This window comes from Panthera tigris, chromosome D3, assembly GCF_018350195.1.
Source record: "Panthera tigris isolate Pti1 chromosome D3, P.tigris_Pti1_mat1.1, whole genome shotgun sequence".
Classification (NCBI taxonomy): domain Eukaryota; kingdom Metazoa; phylum Chordata; class Mammalia; order Carnivora; family Felidae; genus Panthera; species Panthera tigris.
Genome location: NC_056671.1, coordinates 32051019 through 32070773, shown reverse-complemented (window position 1 = coordinate 32070773; position 19755 = coordinate 32051019). Strand labels below are relative to the sequence as shown.

General features: G+C 37.0%; 1 protein-coding gene across 3 annotated transcripts in view; it reads right to left on the bottom strand.

Moving 5' to 3' along the window:
• The window catches only part of PTPN2 (protein tyrosine phosphatase non-receptor type 2), an 84683-nt gene that overhangs the window by 23047 nt on the left and 41881 nt on the right, over positions 1 to 19755 (bottom strand). For all 3 annotated transcript variants that reach the window (XM_042961366.1, XM_042961367.1, XM_042961368.1), the window contains exons 3-5: positions 15089 to 15189; positions 9561 to 9659; positions 5352 to 5489 (exon numbers count right to left, since the gene is read on the bottom strand). In XM_042961366.1, the coding sequence (XP_042817300.1) occupies positions 5352 to 5489; positions 9561 to 9659; positions 15089 to 15189 (338 nt within the window). The remainder of the gene's footprint in view (positions 1 to 5351; positions 5490 to 9560; positions 9660 to 15088; positions 15190 to 19755) is intronic.

The following is a 19755-nucleotide window of genomic DNA, read 5'->3' as shown; positions in this document are numbered from 1 at the left end:
GATCCATATGAGCTCCAAGCAGGTCCTGTGTGGACCTGCTGCAGCGCCCAGGTCTCGGAGGGGTGGCACCAGAACCCCGCTCTCCTGCGAGCCGGCTCTGCAGGGTGTGACTCAGTGTTCCCAAGTGGTTGTATGCTCACTTATTGCATCACCTCCTGGCTCAAAACCTATAGTTAACCCACAATCCTGAGCAACTGCTTCCTTTTTCTCTGCTTGTATGATTTTGGCTCAAGACTAGCAGTCTCTTGATTTTTTTCAAATTCAGGTCATGCTGTCTGGGATACTCAAAGTCGGTTTCCAGAAATGTTCACGACTGTTTGTATGATGCAGTCTTCCCACTAATAGGTTTTTGAGAATCAGTCTTTTTCTTTCCCCTAACAGGACCAAATTAAAGAACTTCTTGAGAAGTTTAGTTTTATTAATGTGCCCCTACTGAAACAAGATTCAAAATCACAGTTCACAAAAATCATACAGTTCCCAACGGACCACTTCATGAAGCAATAAGATCCATATGTTTAGTACTGAGATAAAAAAAGGAATGTTTATATGCTTGATTAGATCTCTTTTCCCTCCTCTTCATGCTGGAAAAAAAATGAGAGGAGGGAAAAAAGGGTAGCCAAAGACTAGAGAGCTAAAACAAAATTCATCTTTATTCCAAACAAGCTCTACACGTAGACTTAACAATTTTTGACAAACTCCTTATTTCAAAACTAGTGGAAGCAGCCTTTTCTTCTCCCAGGTTACCAAATCACATCAGTCCTCCTGTGCTGCCCAGTTGGCGTCTTCCATTCCCTCCCACTGGTGACCTCACACCCCACACATACCTGGTTGCAACCGCAATTAGGTGGCTGCCCCCATCTGCATCCCCATGTGCACGTGCCTGCCAAACCTTCTTTGTAAAATGCTGTGTTATGTATACCACACTGCAAAAATGCCAGTGGTTCATTGCTCTTTTTAAGACAAAATCTTATTTGCAGTTGTTGAAGGAGAAGTCTATCCTTGAAGGATATCTAATTCATTATATATGGAAGCCAGGAAGATAATCTATGAATGGAGTAGGTATAAGACAATGGGGAACAGTCAGCTATGGCAATTTAAGTGTATGCTACCTAAAGTGATTCAAATTCAAGTTTAACTATTATTTTATACAGATAAATAAGATTGTGAATTTTCCATTTATATTTCTATTATAAAGAAATCTATATAGCTCTTTGGTCCTAGGCCCAATTATTTTCACACTTCAGGTATTTACAGAAGTACCAAGATAATATTCCCAGAAGACTTTCATTAGCCCAATACTGTCATCTGTAAATGGTTACAAACAGTACTTACCTTATAAGGCTATTGTGAGGAATAAATGAAACATTAAATGTAAAGTACCCAACTTATGCCTGGACATGGTAAATGCTTAACAGATACCTTTTCTGAAATAATTATACCAATTGCTTCTATTGTAGCTCCTAAAAAGCTCCTATCAATTGTAAGCCTCTCCACATTTCCAATGTTTTGGAAATATTTACTTAATACTTCCTCTACATGAAGGAGTAGCGAAGTTTGGGAACCTTATCTCCTAAATGCAGATTTTTTTTTTCAGATTTTTTTTTTTTAATCAAATCTGTATCTCAACTGTAAGTGCCTTAGTTCAGTCCCTCATCAATTTTTGCCACGATCATTGTACAATCTGTATTAAAGATTTAGTTACTGCAATTCATTTTGAAAGATGAACAGAACTCACTAGATCAGGAGGAGAGTGACAGAAACAGGTAGGCATGGGGCTTGCATTCTAAGCAGAGAGAAAAGCAATACACGAAGGTGCGGGCCCCCAACCAACAACCTGTTTGAGAACAAACCCTGAGTGCCTGAAGGAGATGGAGGTGGACAAGTAGGAAGGACCAGGCTGTGCTGGGCCCTGGACTTCTGCATTGTCCACAGAAGGATTTTAAAAAATTTTTTTTTTTTAACGTTTATTCATTTCTGAGAGACAGGGTGTGAACAGGGGAGGGGCAGAGAGAGGGAGGGAGACACAGAATATGAAGCAGGCTCCAGGCTCTGAATTATCAGCACAGAGCCCAATGCGGGGCTTGAACCCACGAACTAGGAGATCCTGACCTGAGACAAAGTCAGACGCATAACTGATTAAGCCACCTACGCGCCCCTGCAACAGAAGGATTTTTTAAGAGCAAGGTGGAAGGATCATGACTGTGTTTTAGAATACCACATACTCAGTGCAATGGCAGAGGGGAGCACAAAGTTAACAGGTAAGGACTATCCATAGGGAGCTGAGAACCTTGTTATGGAGTCAAAGTAAATACCTATACTATAAGATGGTAAAATTTAAATTATGGAGAGAAGTGTAAGAAGATCATAGCTGTCAGGAATGAATGTGTCAGAGATAAGTTGAGAAAGACCTAAGTAAGGAATGGGCCACAAGGTGGTACTGAAGGATGTGCAGGATATAAATAGGCAGAGAAGAGAAGATAACATTCCAGGTGGGATAAATTGTTTAAACTATTCTGAATCAAATCCCAGCTGAGCATCACAATAATTAGGCACTCATCCTGTTTTGGGCAACTCTACAGGGACGGAGAAATAGAAGGCAGCCAGCATTACAATAGTATTCCTGGAACTTGATAAACATAAAGCTGGCCAAAAATATTATGGAAAATAGTGAAGGGCTACTGAAAAGAAAATCCTGAAAGACAAATAAGCACTCTAGATGACCTTATATTTTAAAAGCCCTGCAAAAGCTCCTCCGTAGCTTAAGCCACGGGGCCACTTTAAAAGCAAAGATGGAATCTCTTCATTCAGGGGCAAAAGTTCAGACTCAGCTCTGATGAAGACACTGGGAAGTGTCACTGGCGTGCAGCTTTACTGCTCTCTTAGACCAGAGGCCTCTAAAAAAGCAGGGTCTGCACAGACAATAGCCCTGGCCTCAGACCTGTTAATACATACAAGTCAGACTCCTTTAGAAGCAAACTGGTTCTCTGCAGCTCAGGGTGAGGTGGGTGACCACTCACCTACTGCACTATCACCTTTCTCTCTCTTTTGGTATTTGTCTCCCTCAACTTGTTCTGGTCAACTGCCTTTGCTCCTGCAGTCCTTCCCAACTCAATAATATTACAAAGGAAACAGATACACACAACTAAAGCTAATAATTATGACTCTTGCATGGAGTCTTTGGCCTATTAACAGCATTAATTCACTTGACCCTTACAGCAACCCTGAGGTACGTGCGTCCTTATCCTCATTCTGTAGATGAGAAACTGAGGCATAGAGGGTAAATAGTGGGACCAATCATACAGCCAGGATTGGCAGAGTTGGAATTTAAACTCAGACCACCTGGTTCCAGAACTGAAATACCTAGTTAAATGCAATTCTGCTTCTCACTGAAATGCTACTTTATTCTTCTAACATTCCTAGCTCTTACTAAAGATTGTAAAGTAGAATGTAAACATAATATTGCTATTAATTATGGTGGACTCTGAACCAGGCCAATAAGAAATCTCACAGTTGCTAGCAACTAAAACACAGTTTTGGCCAATGGTTGGCCAGTTCACATGCGGGCCTCAAATCCAGAAAGATGCTTCAAAACCAAGGGTTTTCCTTTACTTTGACAATTCATACTTTTTTCAAAAGACTTAGCCCCATATCATTACAAGTCAGGAGATTTGGATTTGAGTTCTAGAGCCTGTCACTTATTAGCTGAGTAATCTATTTATGGAAAAAAATCCTATAACCTAATGGATTTTACGTTTTTAAAAAATACATGAAATAGAGATATTAAGAATATTTACTCTATCAAATCATAGGAAGAATATGGGTCAAGTGATATATATGTAAAAGTGCTTTGCAAAATGATAAAATACAAAAGTCATTCTATTTTATCATGTTAATCAACTCTTAATTAGGATAGGTTTCAGAAACAGGGAAAAATATCTATGACCCTCTTCATCCAAATTAATTTTAATGCCAAAGCAGATGAGGTACTTGGGATAAATACCAAGAGAAGATGATTCAGAGAACTATGAGAAGTTTATGGAAAAGCAGTTCTGTTTCTGGGAATAAGCACTGCACAAACAGTTATTGATGTATCTCAGGGCAACTTAAGACATACGTAAATGGAATAGCTGGTGCAAAATAACTACAGTAAGGGAAATTTATAAATAAATCTAAGCCTTGTAATTCCCAACCCTGAGACTTCTTAGATAACCTAAGAGATCACATGAAAAGCTTAGTTATGGATGTCATGGGCAGTTGGGAGTGGGCCCTAAGCACACTGTGTGCACCTGTGCTTAGAGTGGGCAGCAAAAAACAGAGGGGTTCTAAGAGATCAACTATACAAAGTATTTCTACATAACTAAAAGTGCGTGTATTTGTGGTGTGTGTGTGCACGCACGTGTGTGCATGCACGTGTGCACTTTATATATCCCTTCTCTATAAAGCTTTTTTTGGACAATGATCACATATTAATCACTTAATTCAGTTAATGGTTAACTGAAACAGATGTATTCCTGAAATTATTTTTTGGCAGCATTTTCCTATTTTCTGGTTTCCCTAGCTCCTAAGAGCATCTCAGAATCACTCTCATTTCATATTTTCCAGTTATCCCAATTACAACACAAGACAGGTAGATGGTAAAAGGGGGGAGAAACGTCCTGATCCCCAGCTTAACAGCAGCAGGTTCACAATCCACCATGTACACATATCTCAACCAAAAAATAAGGAACAATTCTTATATTTCTGGAAAAGATCCAAATAAATGTTCTTGAGACCATATGCTAAACTTATTTCACCATTTCCCTCAAATTTCTCTGTGATGAATCATTCGAATGAACAACATTCCAGTAAGTTATTTTCTTGAATAGCCTGCTACTCTTGTAAGTACCAAGTGCCATGGTGTTTACTGGGCACCTATTCTGCATCAGGTACTTTGCATACACCGCTTCATTTGATTGCCAAAACAGCCCTGAAAGGGAGCTATTACAATCTCCACTTTACAGATGAGGGAAGTTGAGAAACAGGTCCCAAGGACATTTAAACTCAACAGCAGAGCTGGGATTTGAATCCAGGGTGGCCTCATTCTAAAGCTCTCTCCCTCTCAATCCCCAAGAAATTTTAATAAATTATCTTCAATCCTCATATATCAAGCTGAACTTTAAAATTCTTAACTTCTAGGTTTTCTCAAGAGTCCTCAGAGAGCTACCATAAATATGAAACATAACGATTATGATTATATAGTATTATAGACAATATCGAAATGTATGTGCAGCCCCAAGCTTCAAATCTAATGACAAAGAATAATTCAGAAAATCAACACATAAGGTCCAATCTTTTGGGATGAAAAGTCTTACATTGATATTTTCTAACTGCAGTAGATGTACTGTATAATATGACTTCACATCTTCTGACAAGAACTTCACACTGAATCCTGTTTCTTTAAATAGCATCTCTCGGTCATCTTTTGTTGGCCAGTACTGTGCACATTTAACCTAAATTTAAGAATATGTATATATTAGTTCATAGACATGATGAAATCATAAAAAGCTGGGAAAGGAAGACAAACCACACACATTCATGCTATATTTTTTTCAAGTACCCAAATCTATGAACAATTACACTATGTTTGATGCTTAATGTATTTTAAGAAGATTGACATTTTTATAAAAGCAGGTTTGCACAATGTTCCTGTAACTTATACTAAAAAAGCCATAAACAGGTAGGTATGTTCATAAAATAAAAATGAATCCGTCACTTCTAAAGCATGGTAATCTACAGTTTAACATCATATTGGTATTCACTTCACATTTCTAAAAGTATCAACCTCTTGTAAGAATCTTTTTTCAAACAGTATTGAAAAGGCTTTATTTTACAAGTATTTTCTAAAAATACCCATGAATCTGCTACTAAATACTACTTATTCTGGAAATAACATTGTATATTTACTTACTAAAATTAAGTCAGAGAAGCAAATCAGAAGATAAGCTCCCTCTACCTAGAGTTGTTACATTGTGGCAGAACTACTGATATGGAATTCCTATTTGTGACAATAAAAGCATCTCCCCCAAAGCCAAATTATGAGGGCACCAGACTGAGGCAAGGTGAGATAAAGAGCCACTTCATCAGGAAGAATGCACCAGAAAAACAACCTTATAAAATAGGGCCACTTCTCCCTGTCCAGATCACAAACGACTACAAATCACAAACAGTAACAATACCTCCAAACAAATGAATACTATGAGCTGGTACTTCCAAAGGTGCTAAAAGACATTTTAAATATGATACAAGAAGTGAAAAGAGAGTAAATGAGAATGAGAACAACTCAGAAATGATGTGACAGGAGACATAAAAAAAAAATTAGGAATCAAAGAACGTATCAATTCTGAAATGAAGACTAAACTGAAAGGCAAAGAGGTGTGAATAAATGCTGCAGATATTGTCTTTGGAGAAAAAGATGAGGAAAGGGGGCACCTGGGTGGCTCAGTCGGTTAAGCGTCCGACTTCAGCTCAGGTCAAGATCTCGCGGTCCATGAGTCCGTGAGTTCGAGCCCCGCGTCGGGCTCTGGGCTGATGGCTCAGAGCCTGGAGCCTGCCTCCGATTCTGTGTCTCCCTCTCTCTCTGCCCCTCCCCCGTTCATGCTCTGTCTCTCTCTGTCTCAAAAATAAATAAATGTTAAAAAAAAAAAAAAAAAAGATGAGGAAAGGAGGACATTTCTGAAATAAAAAAGAAATGAAGAAAGAGACATAGGATTTGAGAGAAAGTGACAAATATGAAAATAAGCAAAGAAAACCTAACATGCGTAATTGGAGGACCCAAAGAAGAACATCAAAGCAAGCAAACAGAAAATACTTACAGGTATAATCAATACATTTTTCTTTAAAAATCATATACTGAAAGACCACACTACACACTTGGAAAAATCTGAACCAGAATGACCAACACAAAGACATATTTTGGTAAAATTAATGGAGTTTGAAGAAAAAAAATTACTTTGAGTAACCTAGATAAAAAAAACAAAAACAAAAAAAACCATGTGACTTATAAAGGAAATAAAATACGATGTTCAATTTACTTTGGCAGTAATTTGCTATGCCAGGAGGAAATGGAGTAATAATGTATTTAAGTTGCTCAAAGAAAAGCAAATGTGAGCCAAGATTTTATATCCTGCCAAAGTGACTTTTAAGCATTGAGACAGCAGATAAACTGTCATTGACAGGTAAGAAATCAGGAACTCTAATGCCCATGAGTCCTTCCTTAGGATCCACTAGAGAATGAGCTATCGACAGGACAACTGGAGAGACATCAACAACACTGGCAATGAATATCAAATATATATTTACACGTAGAACTAAGAGCTTAAAAGAGATATGAAAGAGACTATAGTATGTTATATACTCTGAAAACGTAGGTAAAATACAACTTAAAAAACAGAAGAAGATGGAAAAAATTTTAAACTTTTTTAGTAATTACTTTGGTATTGGAGTTGATACCCTAATTATGAGTATTTTTGGTGTGTAATATGGAACAAAGGTAAAGAGTCATTATAAGATATTCTTTATCCGTAGTGTCTTTGAGGAACAGGGTTCATAGTATGGAAAAAGGAGATAACAGATACAAGGTAGAAAGGGTTAAGCCAACCCCTACAGTTCTAAATTTGAATCAGAAGTATCAGTATGAACCCTTGAAGTATGTTATCTAACACACAAACATATTTTTTTCTAGCTCTCTTCACTGAAAAGCTCTAAAAACAATGACCAGTCCAACATCAAACATCCCTATTTTTACTGCCACCTTGAAATACCATTGCCCATTAAAAGGAAACCAAGGCTCCTTAGAGACATGGTTGACTCTATGAAGAAGAGGTTAACATAAGCTTCAACAAGTAGTCATTCCAGATATTAAGAAAATTATTAAAGATTCTTTGGTTTTGACTCTTAGGTTTCTGACTCAGAGCCCAACTTGAAGAGATTTCTGCCAATCAGTGGAGGGATAATTAGAATACTAATAAGGATAATAACTGCAATGGAGTGAAATGAATCAAGTATGTTTGAATCTACGAGTTCATAATAATTGATCCCCTCCAGTGCCTACCCCACACCAAAAAAAACCTACCTGGTTACCTGTTGAGGACACTAGGAAATGAACTCTATTTTGAAAACTGCTTTTCCTATATAAGAGTGGTCAACTAACAAGAATGGAAGTTTCTCTTTATAGAAGTATTCCAACAAAAATTCAAGAAGGAATGATAAAATTGAAATACCACTATTTCATAACCCCTAATTAATTAAGGAACTAAGTAAGCCCTGACCAGCAATGACCGCTAACACCATAAAAAGACATTATGGGACTCTTCACAAAGTAATACCACCCATGAAATAATCTTCCCCAAAATAATTAAATCTGAATCTTATTATCTAGATCCAAGCACTATAGATATGATTTCTAATTTCCATGGGCATTTTTCTTTTATTATTTAGTAATTATACTCCAAAAAGAGAGATGAGACTTATAAATCATCTAGTTTGCAATGCTGCTCAAACTGTTCAAACAATGTCATCATCACTTAATTTTTAAGTCACACTGAAAACCATGAAAAAGCCACCATAAAAAACTATGCTGACATTGCTGGACATTCTGGTATGTCAGTGCCATTTCAGATTAGAAAGAGAGTAGAATAATTTGTATCACCATTAAAAGCCACCAACTATGAATTTAGAAGAAAAGTAAGAATCAGGCATCTGAAGAAGTAGAACAGTCCAAGATCTTAAGGCTGGAAGAGATCTTATAGACAATACTTTCCAATTTGCTTCTTTGACAGAAAAGGAACCTAAAGCTACAAAAGTTAAAGACTTAACTAATTATTAATACTTGTTTAGACTGCACCTAAAGTTTTAATAAATTTATACACTTCCATAGTGATACATGTAAATTTACATGTCTCGTGGCCTAAGAGCCAATTAAAATTTATCAAGATTAAAAAAAAACCAACCCTGTGACTTTAATCTTTTATAAAATTTTCACGATTTTGATAATACTAAATTATAAACTTTAAAAAATTTATTTATTTTGAGAAAGTGTGTGAGCAGGGGAGTGAGGGGCAGAGAGAGAAGGAGGGAGAGAGAGAGAGAGAGAGACAGAGAGAGAGAGAGAATATTCCAAGCAGGCTGTGGAGCCTGAACCCACAAACTGTAAGATCATGACCTGAGCTGAAATTAAGAGTCAGACACTTAACTGAATGAGCTACCCAGGAGCCCCAATAAATTATAAAAATTCTAATAAAGCCTAGGGATTCCAAAGATCTATGTATCACTACTGGTCAATATTTGTTTCATGACATTTACATCTTGGAGGGTAGTGGTGTGCAATTGCTACCTAAATGCTTACAGCAAGAAAGGAAAAGGTTATACTAGAGTTCTTCTGGTCAGAAACAGACTGACCTCTAGGCTTCAGCAATTCAAAGCCAAACTAATGAATGAATCAATATCCCAAAACAAATATGAAAACATTTATAAGCTAATGATACAGGGAGTAAGCCAAGTTGTAAATATTAAGTATTACTTACCGATTCCTTCTCCACAACTCGGTTTAGCATGACAACTGCCTTGGTCTTTTGCTGCCAAACCATGAGCCAGAAATGGCAACCTGTATTAGGAAGTGGACCCTGTAAGAACAGGCAAGAAAAAGTAGGTAAGAGAAAGGAGATGGAACAAGGCTCAAAGAAAATTCCTTCAAGTATGTTTCTGGTTTGAAACAGTTTATTGGATCATAATAAGTAAATCATAACTTTAAATCCACTTGATTTAAAAAACAGGTCTGTACTAGTTGTTTGTAAGTGATCAAAACGGACTTTTATTTACTTAGGCAGAAAAGGGATTTTTTAGGCTATCAGATGACTTTCGGTGTTGAGGGCTGGAGAGCCAGGCTTTGGTGGGAACCAACGTCCAGGCAAGATTCTGCTCAAAGCAGTCAGCTTGGTACAGTGCTCCTGACACTGGCACTCCTTATCACCTTGCTTTGCTGGCATCGCCATACTAAGGTGGCTGTAGCATTTACGCATAACCTATAAATAAACCAAAGTCAAAATCACAGGCAGGAGTATCTGACTAGTTCAGTTCTAGCTGCAAAGGAAAATTTCTGTCCCCTTCAGCTTTCATATTAGGAAAAGAGGCCCTGACTGTCATGGATCATGGCAGTCTTACAAAAGAAGAAATCTGTGCCATCACTAGCCGACCAACCACCCCAAGTTAACTGGCAAAAGATTTCCAGAAAAAGCAGAAATCTCAAAGTACCTGAACCACTACAAAGCTGCTAATCTACAAAAACCACAGCATGTACAACCTCAATAGCAGACTTAAAAGGGGCAATGGTTCATATTACAATATTGTCATGGGGGAAAAAAATCAAATCACTTCCAATTATCTTCACATTTTGCTTAATGGTAGCATAGGGCAGAAGAAAGGGCAAATAAGAGATGAAAAGGCCATGGCCAAATTGGAACTAATTTTAAAGGTGAAAGTGAATGAGGTTCTACTGCAGCTAATAAGTCAGCATGCGTCCCTTTCACAGGGCAGAGTGACAGGCAGCATCAGGGGCTGGAGGCCAGGTGTTCTGGAACATCAGCTTCCCATGTCAAACAAGACGATTCAAGTGGTTCAAGGCTGAAAGCATCTTTTAGGCAGTTGTATTCCCTAGTATATAGCAGATGCTCTGAAATATTATTTGAATTAATAAACTCTAAGCTTCTAAATTATAAAAAGGTTGGAAATCTCAGAATACTGAGAAACGGCAACCAAATGTTCGAAGATACTGTTGTCCTCAATGTACATTATCTATTACTTGATCTACTTCTAAAACAAAGTGTAAAAATAAAAAAGAGCAATGAGAAAATCCCCACTAAAATTAATGCCCTTTCTTTCATCTAAAGAAATGGATCTATCAATTCACCAGAGAAGTCACTCCTTAGTGTATACACACACAAAAAAACAAAACACACTCCACTGGTGGCTCAAAAGGGAGGGGGGTGGGTTTATCGCTCAGTTTTCCCACCTACAAGCAATACTATCAATTTTTTTAAAGTCTTTTTTTTTTTAAAGTTTATTTATTTGAGAGACAGAGACAGCGTCTGCAGGGCCTGAACTCACAAAACCATGAGATCATGACCTGAGCCAAAACCAAGAGTCAGACACTTAAGAAACTGAGCCACCCAGGTGCCCCAATACTATCAATTTTTTCCTGCAAAATGGAGATTTAAACCAAGGACTGGTGTGTATGTATGTGTGTGTATGTATATATATATATATTTTAATTGCAAAATAAATCCTTTTTCAGAGGAAAAAGATGATAAAAATAATAAGCTACAAAGGACAATCAGAACAGCTGAGGTTTTATTAAACATAGAGCATCTCTAGTTTTCTCTGTCCTTTAAAATATTCCCAGCCTTCAAAGAGCTTACTAAGTAAAAAGGCAAGAAGTCCTTGTCCTACTAACTGAAAAATATCAAGTGCCATAAGAGTAAGGGGTAAACCATCAGATCTTCAGGAGTAGGAAGGATGCTACAGCAGGGCCTTAAAAATGACGAGGGCACTGATACAGGGAGGCATCATGGAAGGATGGGGAGTAAGGGTGCATTCCAAGCAGAAGGCAAGGCACATGCAAGTTCAGGGCAAATGTGGGACAGACAAAGCAATCAATGAGGATGAAGTGGAAGTATGGAAGTGTGTACGAAACCAGAGTGAATACAGGAAACAGTCACCAAAGTTTTTAAGAAGTGGTAAGATCAGATTTGTATGTTACAAAAGTAATTCTGGTGGCATTGTTAAAGATGGATTAGGATGGGAGGGACTGGTGGCAAGGAAACAAGTTAAAAAGCTATTGCATTAGGATTCAGTACATGATGAGGACAGCTTTAGCCCAGGTGAGAAAAACAGGAAGGGAGATGGCTTGATTAAAAAAGAGAGGGGCACCTGGGTGGCTCAGTCAGCTGAGCATCCGACTTCGACTCAGATCATGATCTTGCTGTCTTTGAGTCTGAGCCCCACATCAGGCTCTGTGCTGACAGCTCAGAGCCTGGAGTCTGCTTCAGATTCTATGTCTTCCTCTCTCTCTGCCCCTCCCCAACTCATGCTCTGTCTCTCTCTCTCTCAAAAATAAATAAACTTAAAAAAATATCCAGTAAAGACCTAGAAAATATAGGGTGGAAATTCAGAAAAGAATAAAAAACTGAAAACAGCCTTCTGATTCTGTCAGGACATGCAGAGCAGTCCAACAGGGACAGGATGCTTAAACACAATCAGGTATTTTCTTTATTGTTATGGACTTTATAATATTTTATATTTATATAAATGTTTATATTCTAATATTTTAATAAATATACTTATAATCTAATATTTTATAATTATTATCATTATTACTGCTACAAATAAAAAAGTAATAAGAAATGCCACAACAAATAATCACTGGAGGGCTTACCATAGTACCAGGCACTATAAGAATTTTGCTCAACATCGTTCCATAGATAATATAGATATATTTATATATCAATAATATAGATACATATACAAGCTTGGAGAGTTAGGTAGCTTGTCCAAGGTCACACAGCAATTTTATTATGCTAGTAGAGCTGAATGATTAAGAGCATGACCCATAGTGTCAATGGGGCTTCAAATTCTGGCTTCAGCTCACTTCCCGTATGACCTTGGTAAAGTTGTTTAATGTTCCTGGTCTCTTTAGATGATTCCTCATGCATAAAATCAGGGTGATGACAGTATTTACCAGAGAGAGTTAGCCTGAGCCTTAAATCATACAAAACATAAAGTACAGAACAATGTTACAAAATTCCTAGCTCTTATTAATCTTATCTCCCACTACAATGTAAAGTTCATAATGGCATTTTTACTTAATGTCTATTTTATTTAATGCCTACCACACAGTAGGTACTCAATAAATCTTTGTTAGATGGATGAATACCCAGTGAAGCAGTGGGACCAGGATTTGGGCATAGATACTATGAATCCAGAGTCTACATTCTCTTAAGATACGAAGGTTGAACATATGGTTCCAGAGAGTCTGAAGCCTTGAGTGTAAACTGAAAAGGGGAAAAAACTCCTAAATCAGAATCCTGAGAAACACCTACAGAATTTGGACTACAATAAGAAGAACCAATAAATGAGACTGGGAAAATGGGAGAAAGGGAGAAAGGGAGAAAGGGAGAAAGGGAGAAAGGGAGAAAGGGAGAAAGGGAGAAAGGGAGAAAGAGAAAGAGAGGGTTGTGATAAGGGATCTAATTATTCTTTTCTATTTCTGAACATTATAGCTTTTTCAAATAGAAAATAAACAAATTCTAAAAATGAGTTTATCAAAAATGTCATGAATGCGGGGTGTGCCTGGGTGGCTCAGTCGGTTGGGCATCCAACTTCAGCTCCAGTCATGATCTTGTGGTTTGTGAGTTCAAGCCCCATTTCAGGTTCTGTGCTGACAGCTCAGAGCCTGGAGCCTGCTTCAGATTCTGTGTCTCCCCCTCTTTCTGCCCCTCCCCTGCTCACGCTCTGTGTCTCTCTGTCAATAATAAATGTTTAAAAAAATTAATTAAAAATGTCACGAATGCTCATAAAAAATGCCAAATATTACAAAAAGGCAGGAAATGACAAATTAAACTCTATGTATTCCTAATTCTTAGAAATAACCAATATTAATGGTATATGTATAATTTATTTAGCCAGTCCCTCACAAATTATTTCTGTCCTATTCTTTCTGGTCCGGTACTATTAAAATTAAGTTTCAATAAACACCCTCACATGTATCTTTATGTCTATACATATGTAACCACTGAGTATTATAAACTTTTAAATCTCTGCTGTTCTGACTGGTGAAAAGTGGTTATTAAATGTATATTCCCTCATGACTAGAAAAATTGAGTATCTTTTCATATGTATATTGTCTACCTTTATATTTTTCTTTGAACTATGAATTTATGTTCTTTGCCAGTTTTTTTTTTTGTTTGTTTGTTTTTTTAACTTAGATTGTTTCTCTTTCTCTTTTTTGACATACAGGGGCATTTTACTTTAAGTAAAATTATTTTCATTTCCTGCCAACTAGAAATAGTCTAATCTTTTTACTATATGAAACTGTTTTCTCTGTTTTGTTTTTAATGTTTATTTACTTTTAGGAGGGGTAATCAGAGGAGTGACAGAGAGAAAAGACGAGAGAATCCCAAGCAGGCTCTGCACTGTCAGGACAGAGCCCAATGCAGGGCTTGCTCTCATAAACCATGAGATCATGACCTGAGCCGAAATCAAGAGTCAGACACTTAACTGAATGAGCCACCAAGCCACCCATTTTCTCTTTCAATAATAGGTTATTCTGATCTACATTTTTAAAAACCTCAAATATTATGAACATACAGCTTATACTTAAAATTTAAAAATCAGTAACTGGGGGATATAGCAGTATTGTTCATTAAGTCTCTGTCCTTTGATAAAGGGAAGCTGGTGTAGATAAACCAAAATAATTTTTATTATCTAAGAATGGAAGAGTAGTAGTGCTAGAATATGGGTGTGGCCAATGTGCCAAGAAGCAATCAGGCAGAATGCCAAAGGGAACCGTTACGTTCTCTGGCTTCCTAACCAGTATTCTGGGCACCTGGTCTTACCACCCTCACTCCAAACAAAGGGCAGATACCCATCAAAGGCATGTTCAAACTCTCTGAAACTGTATGTCAGAGAAGTGGGTCAAGAAGGGCTTTCAAAGGGCCTCTGGTTATGATACAAGTTATGTGAAGAGAACTTAACAAAGCATTAACAAACGCTTTGTATCAATATAAAGCAAGGAAGATAATTTGCCTGAAAAGAATTGGCCTAAATCATTTCATTAAAACATTTTCCTTCTTGGAATGTGCAACATTAAAAATTACTTTCATGTTCACATACAAACCTGCAAAACATTAAAATGTCTACACTCTACTATGTAACAACAGAAAAAACAAACAGCATCTCATTTCCAAAAGAGGTAAAGACATACTTTTAGCTATGTTTCAAAGCATACCAACCACAATAACTGCATTGCCAGGCATCTGCTCAACACCACATCACTTGCCTGTGTTAAGATGTAACTCCTTTTCGCCTCTTCTATGTCAACTAAACTGGCATTAATATAATCATTTTCAGCATTTTGCAGTTTAACACGACTGTGATCATCTGAAATAGAGAATGACAAACCATAATTGTCATTTCAAACTTCTCATTTTTATTGATATTAATGTTCTAGGTATTATTAATAAAATGATAGAAGAAACAAAGCAAAGAAAAATAACAGCACCACAAAAGAGTTGAATCAAGTCCTAAATTATTCCTTTTTTTGGAAGGAAGTATAAAAATGAAATCTTTTTGTTTGTTACTGTGGTATTGGAAATGCTTTTGTTTGTACTTGATTAGCTATTGTAACTAGAAAAACTGACCAAAGAGTAAAATATGGTGAAAGGAATAAAGCACCTACCTTCCTAAAAGTAAAAGAATCATTTAGAGTCTTGGGGTCTAAGAACTGATAGGTCTACCTACAAAACAAACAAACAAACAAAAAAAAACCAACAAAAATGCCAAAAAAAACGCAACTGGCCTCAAATAGAGGAGACTTGATTTCCATGGTAACTACATTTGCTTCATTCCTCAATAGATCTGCATTCAACTATATTTACATAATTTTTAGTATTTAACTATATTTAAATTAAGTGCTAAAAATATTTAAATACAGAGAGAATATTCTAATTTTTTTTCAGTAGGCCTCATGCCCAACATGGGGCTCAGACTCATGACCCTGAGATTGAGACACATGCTGTACTGACTGAGCCAGTCAGGCGCTCCAGAATATTCTAATTCTTTACAAGACAACTAAAGACGCCTCATTACTTAGACTGTGTTATAGCACAATAAACATATCTAGTTTAGACATATTTCTAGCTTTTAAAAGTAAAAATTTCACCATCTACAACAATATGGACGACCTAGAGGGTATTACGCTAATTGAAATAAGTCAGGCAAAAAAAAAAAAAAAAAAAAAGGAAGACTGTATGACATCACTTATACATGGAATCTAAAAAATTAACAAATTAAAAAAAATAGAAACAGACTCATAAATACAGAGAACAGGGGCACACAGGTGGCTCAGTTGGTTTATCATCTGACTCTTGATTTCAGCTCAAGTCATGGGATCAAGCCCTGTGTCGGGCTCCACCCTGCGTATGGAGCCTGCTTAAGATTTTCTCCTTCCCTCTCCCCCTTTTCTCCCTCCCTCTCTAAAAAAAAAAAAAAAAAAATTCAAAATTCAAAAATTCAAAATAATAAAATAAATAAAATGAATAAATACTGAGAACAAACTGGTGGTTGTCAGAGAAAGGAGGGTGGGAAGATGAGTGAAACAGATGACGGGGATTAAGAGTTACAAACTTCCAGTTATAAAGTAAGTCAGTCACAGGGATGAAAGGTACAGCATAGGGAATACAGCCAATAATATTGCAAAAACTTTCTCTGGTGACAAATGGTAATTACACTGATTGTGGTGAGCATTTTATAATGCATATAAAATTTATATATAAACATATAAATGCTGAATCACTATATTGTACACCTGAAGCTAGTATAATATCGTATGTCCACTATACTTCAATTAAAAAAAGAAAAAGCAGGCCTCAAAATTAAGGAAATGTATTTACAACATATACAACCAAAGAAGGATTAAGATACGAAGAGTACTTACAAATCAATAAGAAAATGACAGAGACCCCATTTTAAAAGATGAACAAGGACAATACACAAGAGACTAATAAATATGAAAAAAAATTAATCTCACTATTAATCAAAATATAAAAATTAAATTGAAGAGATAATTTCTTTTTTAATTAAAAATTTTTGTAAAGTTTATTTTTCCAAAACCTTTTTGAAGTGCTGTCCAGGCCATGGCTAGCCCCTTAGTAAGCACTAGATGAGACTATACAAGAACTTTCAGATGTCTGGTTTATAGGTATAAACTCTTACAAATCCAAGGTTTCTGTTTCTGTGAATGAAACCAATGGATATACCCAGAGATAAGCACAGTCTAACAGTAACACACACACACACAAAAGGGGAAATAACAAATTTCCAAAATGCCTAATAACAGGTAAATTACAGTATATATGAAAGATGCACTACTTTAATGGAGCCCTTAAAAATCATGCTTTGGTGGGGGGGGGGGGGGAGTAAAAATCTCACAGATTTAGAAATTATGCTGATTTAAAAATGTGGACTACAAAACTTTACCTTGTATCATTTCTTTAATGTTTATTTATTTTTGAGAGGAGGCAGAATGGGGCAGAGAGAGAGGGAGACAAAGATCCTAAGAGGGCTCTGTGCTGACAGCAGAGAGCCCAAAGAGGGGCTTGAAATCACCAACAGTGAGATCATGACCTGAGCCAATGAAGTCGGACGCTTAACATTAAACGTTGGACGCTTCATGGACAGAGCCACCCAGGCACCCCAACCTTGTAGCATTTTGATGGAAACGGAGAAGGTTTCTCAGGGACAGAAGGCATGTACATACAACAGAATTAACACTGGCTTAGTATCCTAAACATACAACTGTTAGAAGAATATAACTGAATTATAAACTGAACAGATGTTTGATGTTTAACTCTGGAGAATACATTCAATTTAAGCTGCTCCCCTGAAGGAAATCTATACTAAATGTCCTTTTTCTCCCCACTTTTAAACTAAAAAAACTGTTCACATGATCTCCATACGAAAGAAAATGTTAAATAGCTACAGTTTCACGCATCAATTTATCTGAACTGTTTCTCCTGGACTGAACCCAAGACCTCTGTAAATATTACATGTCATTTGCCAACAGGAAAAACTAAGATCTTGTTATAGTAAATCACTTATACTAGTGTTCTCGGAAAGATGATGTCAGCAAGCACTTTTTTTTTAAAAACACTTTTTTTTTAACAGCTTAATCACCCTTTAACTGTTAAATTATGTGAGATGGTAAAAAGGTCAGCTATCTAATTAGCAAAATAAAGACCATACATCTCCTGTATAACATGTATCAGGAGATGTATGCTTTTAGAATGCTACACAATCCCTAAAATTCACATTCCACTAAAATATAATACCAAAGGAATGTATTTCCTCATGTTGTAATCACAGAAAACACAAACCCTAAAGGTTAATCATATCTATTGCACAAGTGAAAAAAGCAATTTGGCCAACAGAAGCAAGAATCCATAACATCTGGGAAGATTCCTTCCCAGGAACCTCCAGGAATTCAGTTATCTTGCAGGTTGCCTTCTGGGACCCTTCCACAGTTATGGAGGAAATAAGCCCAGAGAAAGACCTCTGGCAGATTGTTTTTAAGAGTTCTGCCATCCTCCCCTCAGAACCTTAAACTAGAATTCAGTTATTTTCCCTTCAGCTTCAAAATCTATACCAGCTGTCATTCCAATACACGGAAAACACTGAATCACACAAGGGTAAAAGCACAGATACATTCCCTGGAGCCCTGGGGTCTAACCAATAGGTGTTACCTGAAGGACACCCAGTGTCCTGCACAATCTGGCCCCAAACAGTGGCTCTACTTCCCTCTAACATTTATTTATATAATCAACAAAAGCAAAAGAACACTGAATTTTCTCAGGAAAAAAAGTTTTTAATTTTTCTAGATTAAGACTAAAAAAGAAAGGTAATCCTTAAGGAAAACTCTATAGCTATTTAGAAGTGGCTACAAATGTTCCCTGAACCTATATTTTCTCCTCAGGACTAATTACAAACAAAACTCTCAAATTCACCTACATTATTAGAAATTTATTTATTTATTTATTTATTTATGTATGTATGTATGTATGTATGTATATGAAGTTTATTGTCAAATTGGTTTCCATACAACACCCAGTGCTCATCCCAAAAGGTGCCCTCCTCAATACCCATCACTCACCCTCCCCTCACTCCCACACCCCATCAACCCTCAGTTTGTTCTCAGTTTTTAAGAGTCTCTTATGCTTTGGCTCTCTCCCACTCTAACCTCTTTTTTTTTTTTTTTCCTTCCCCTCCGCCATGGGTTTCTGTTAAGTTTCTCAGGATCCACATAAGAGTGAACACATATGGTATCTCTCTTTCTCTGTATGGCTTATTTCACTTAGCATCACACTCTCCAGTTCCATCCACGTTGCTACAAAGGGCCATATTCCATTCTTTCTCATTGCCACGTAGTACTCCATTGTGTATATAAACCACAATTTCTTTATCCATTCATCAGTTGATGGACATTTAGGCTCTTTCCATAATTTGGCTATTGTTGAGAGTGCTGCTATAAACATTGGGGTACAAGTGCCCCTATGCATCAGTACTCCTGTATCCCTTGGGGAAATTCCTAGCAGTGCTACTGCTGGGTCATAGGGTAGGTCTATTTTTAATTTTTTGAGGAACCTCCACACTGTTTTCCAGAGTGGTTGCACCAATTTGCATTCCCACCAACAGTGCAAGAGGGTTCCCGTTTCTCCACATCCTCTCCAGCATCTATAGTCTCCTGATTTGTTCATTTTGGCCACTCTGACTGGCGTGAGGTGATATCTGAGTGTGGTTTTGATTTGTATTTCCCTGATGAGGAGCGACGTTGAGCGTCTTTTCATGTGCCTGTTGGCCATCCGGATGTCTTCTTTAGAGAAGTGTCTAGTCATGTTTTCTGCCCATTTCTTCACTGGATTATTTGTTTTTCGGGTGTGGAGGTTGGTGAGC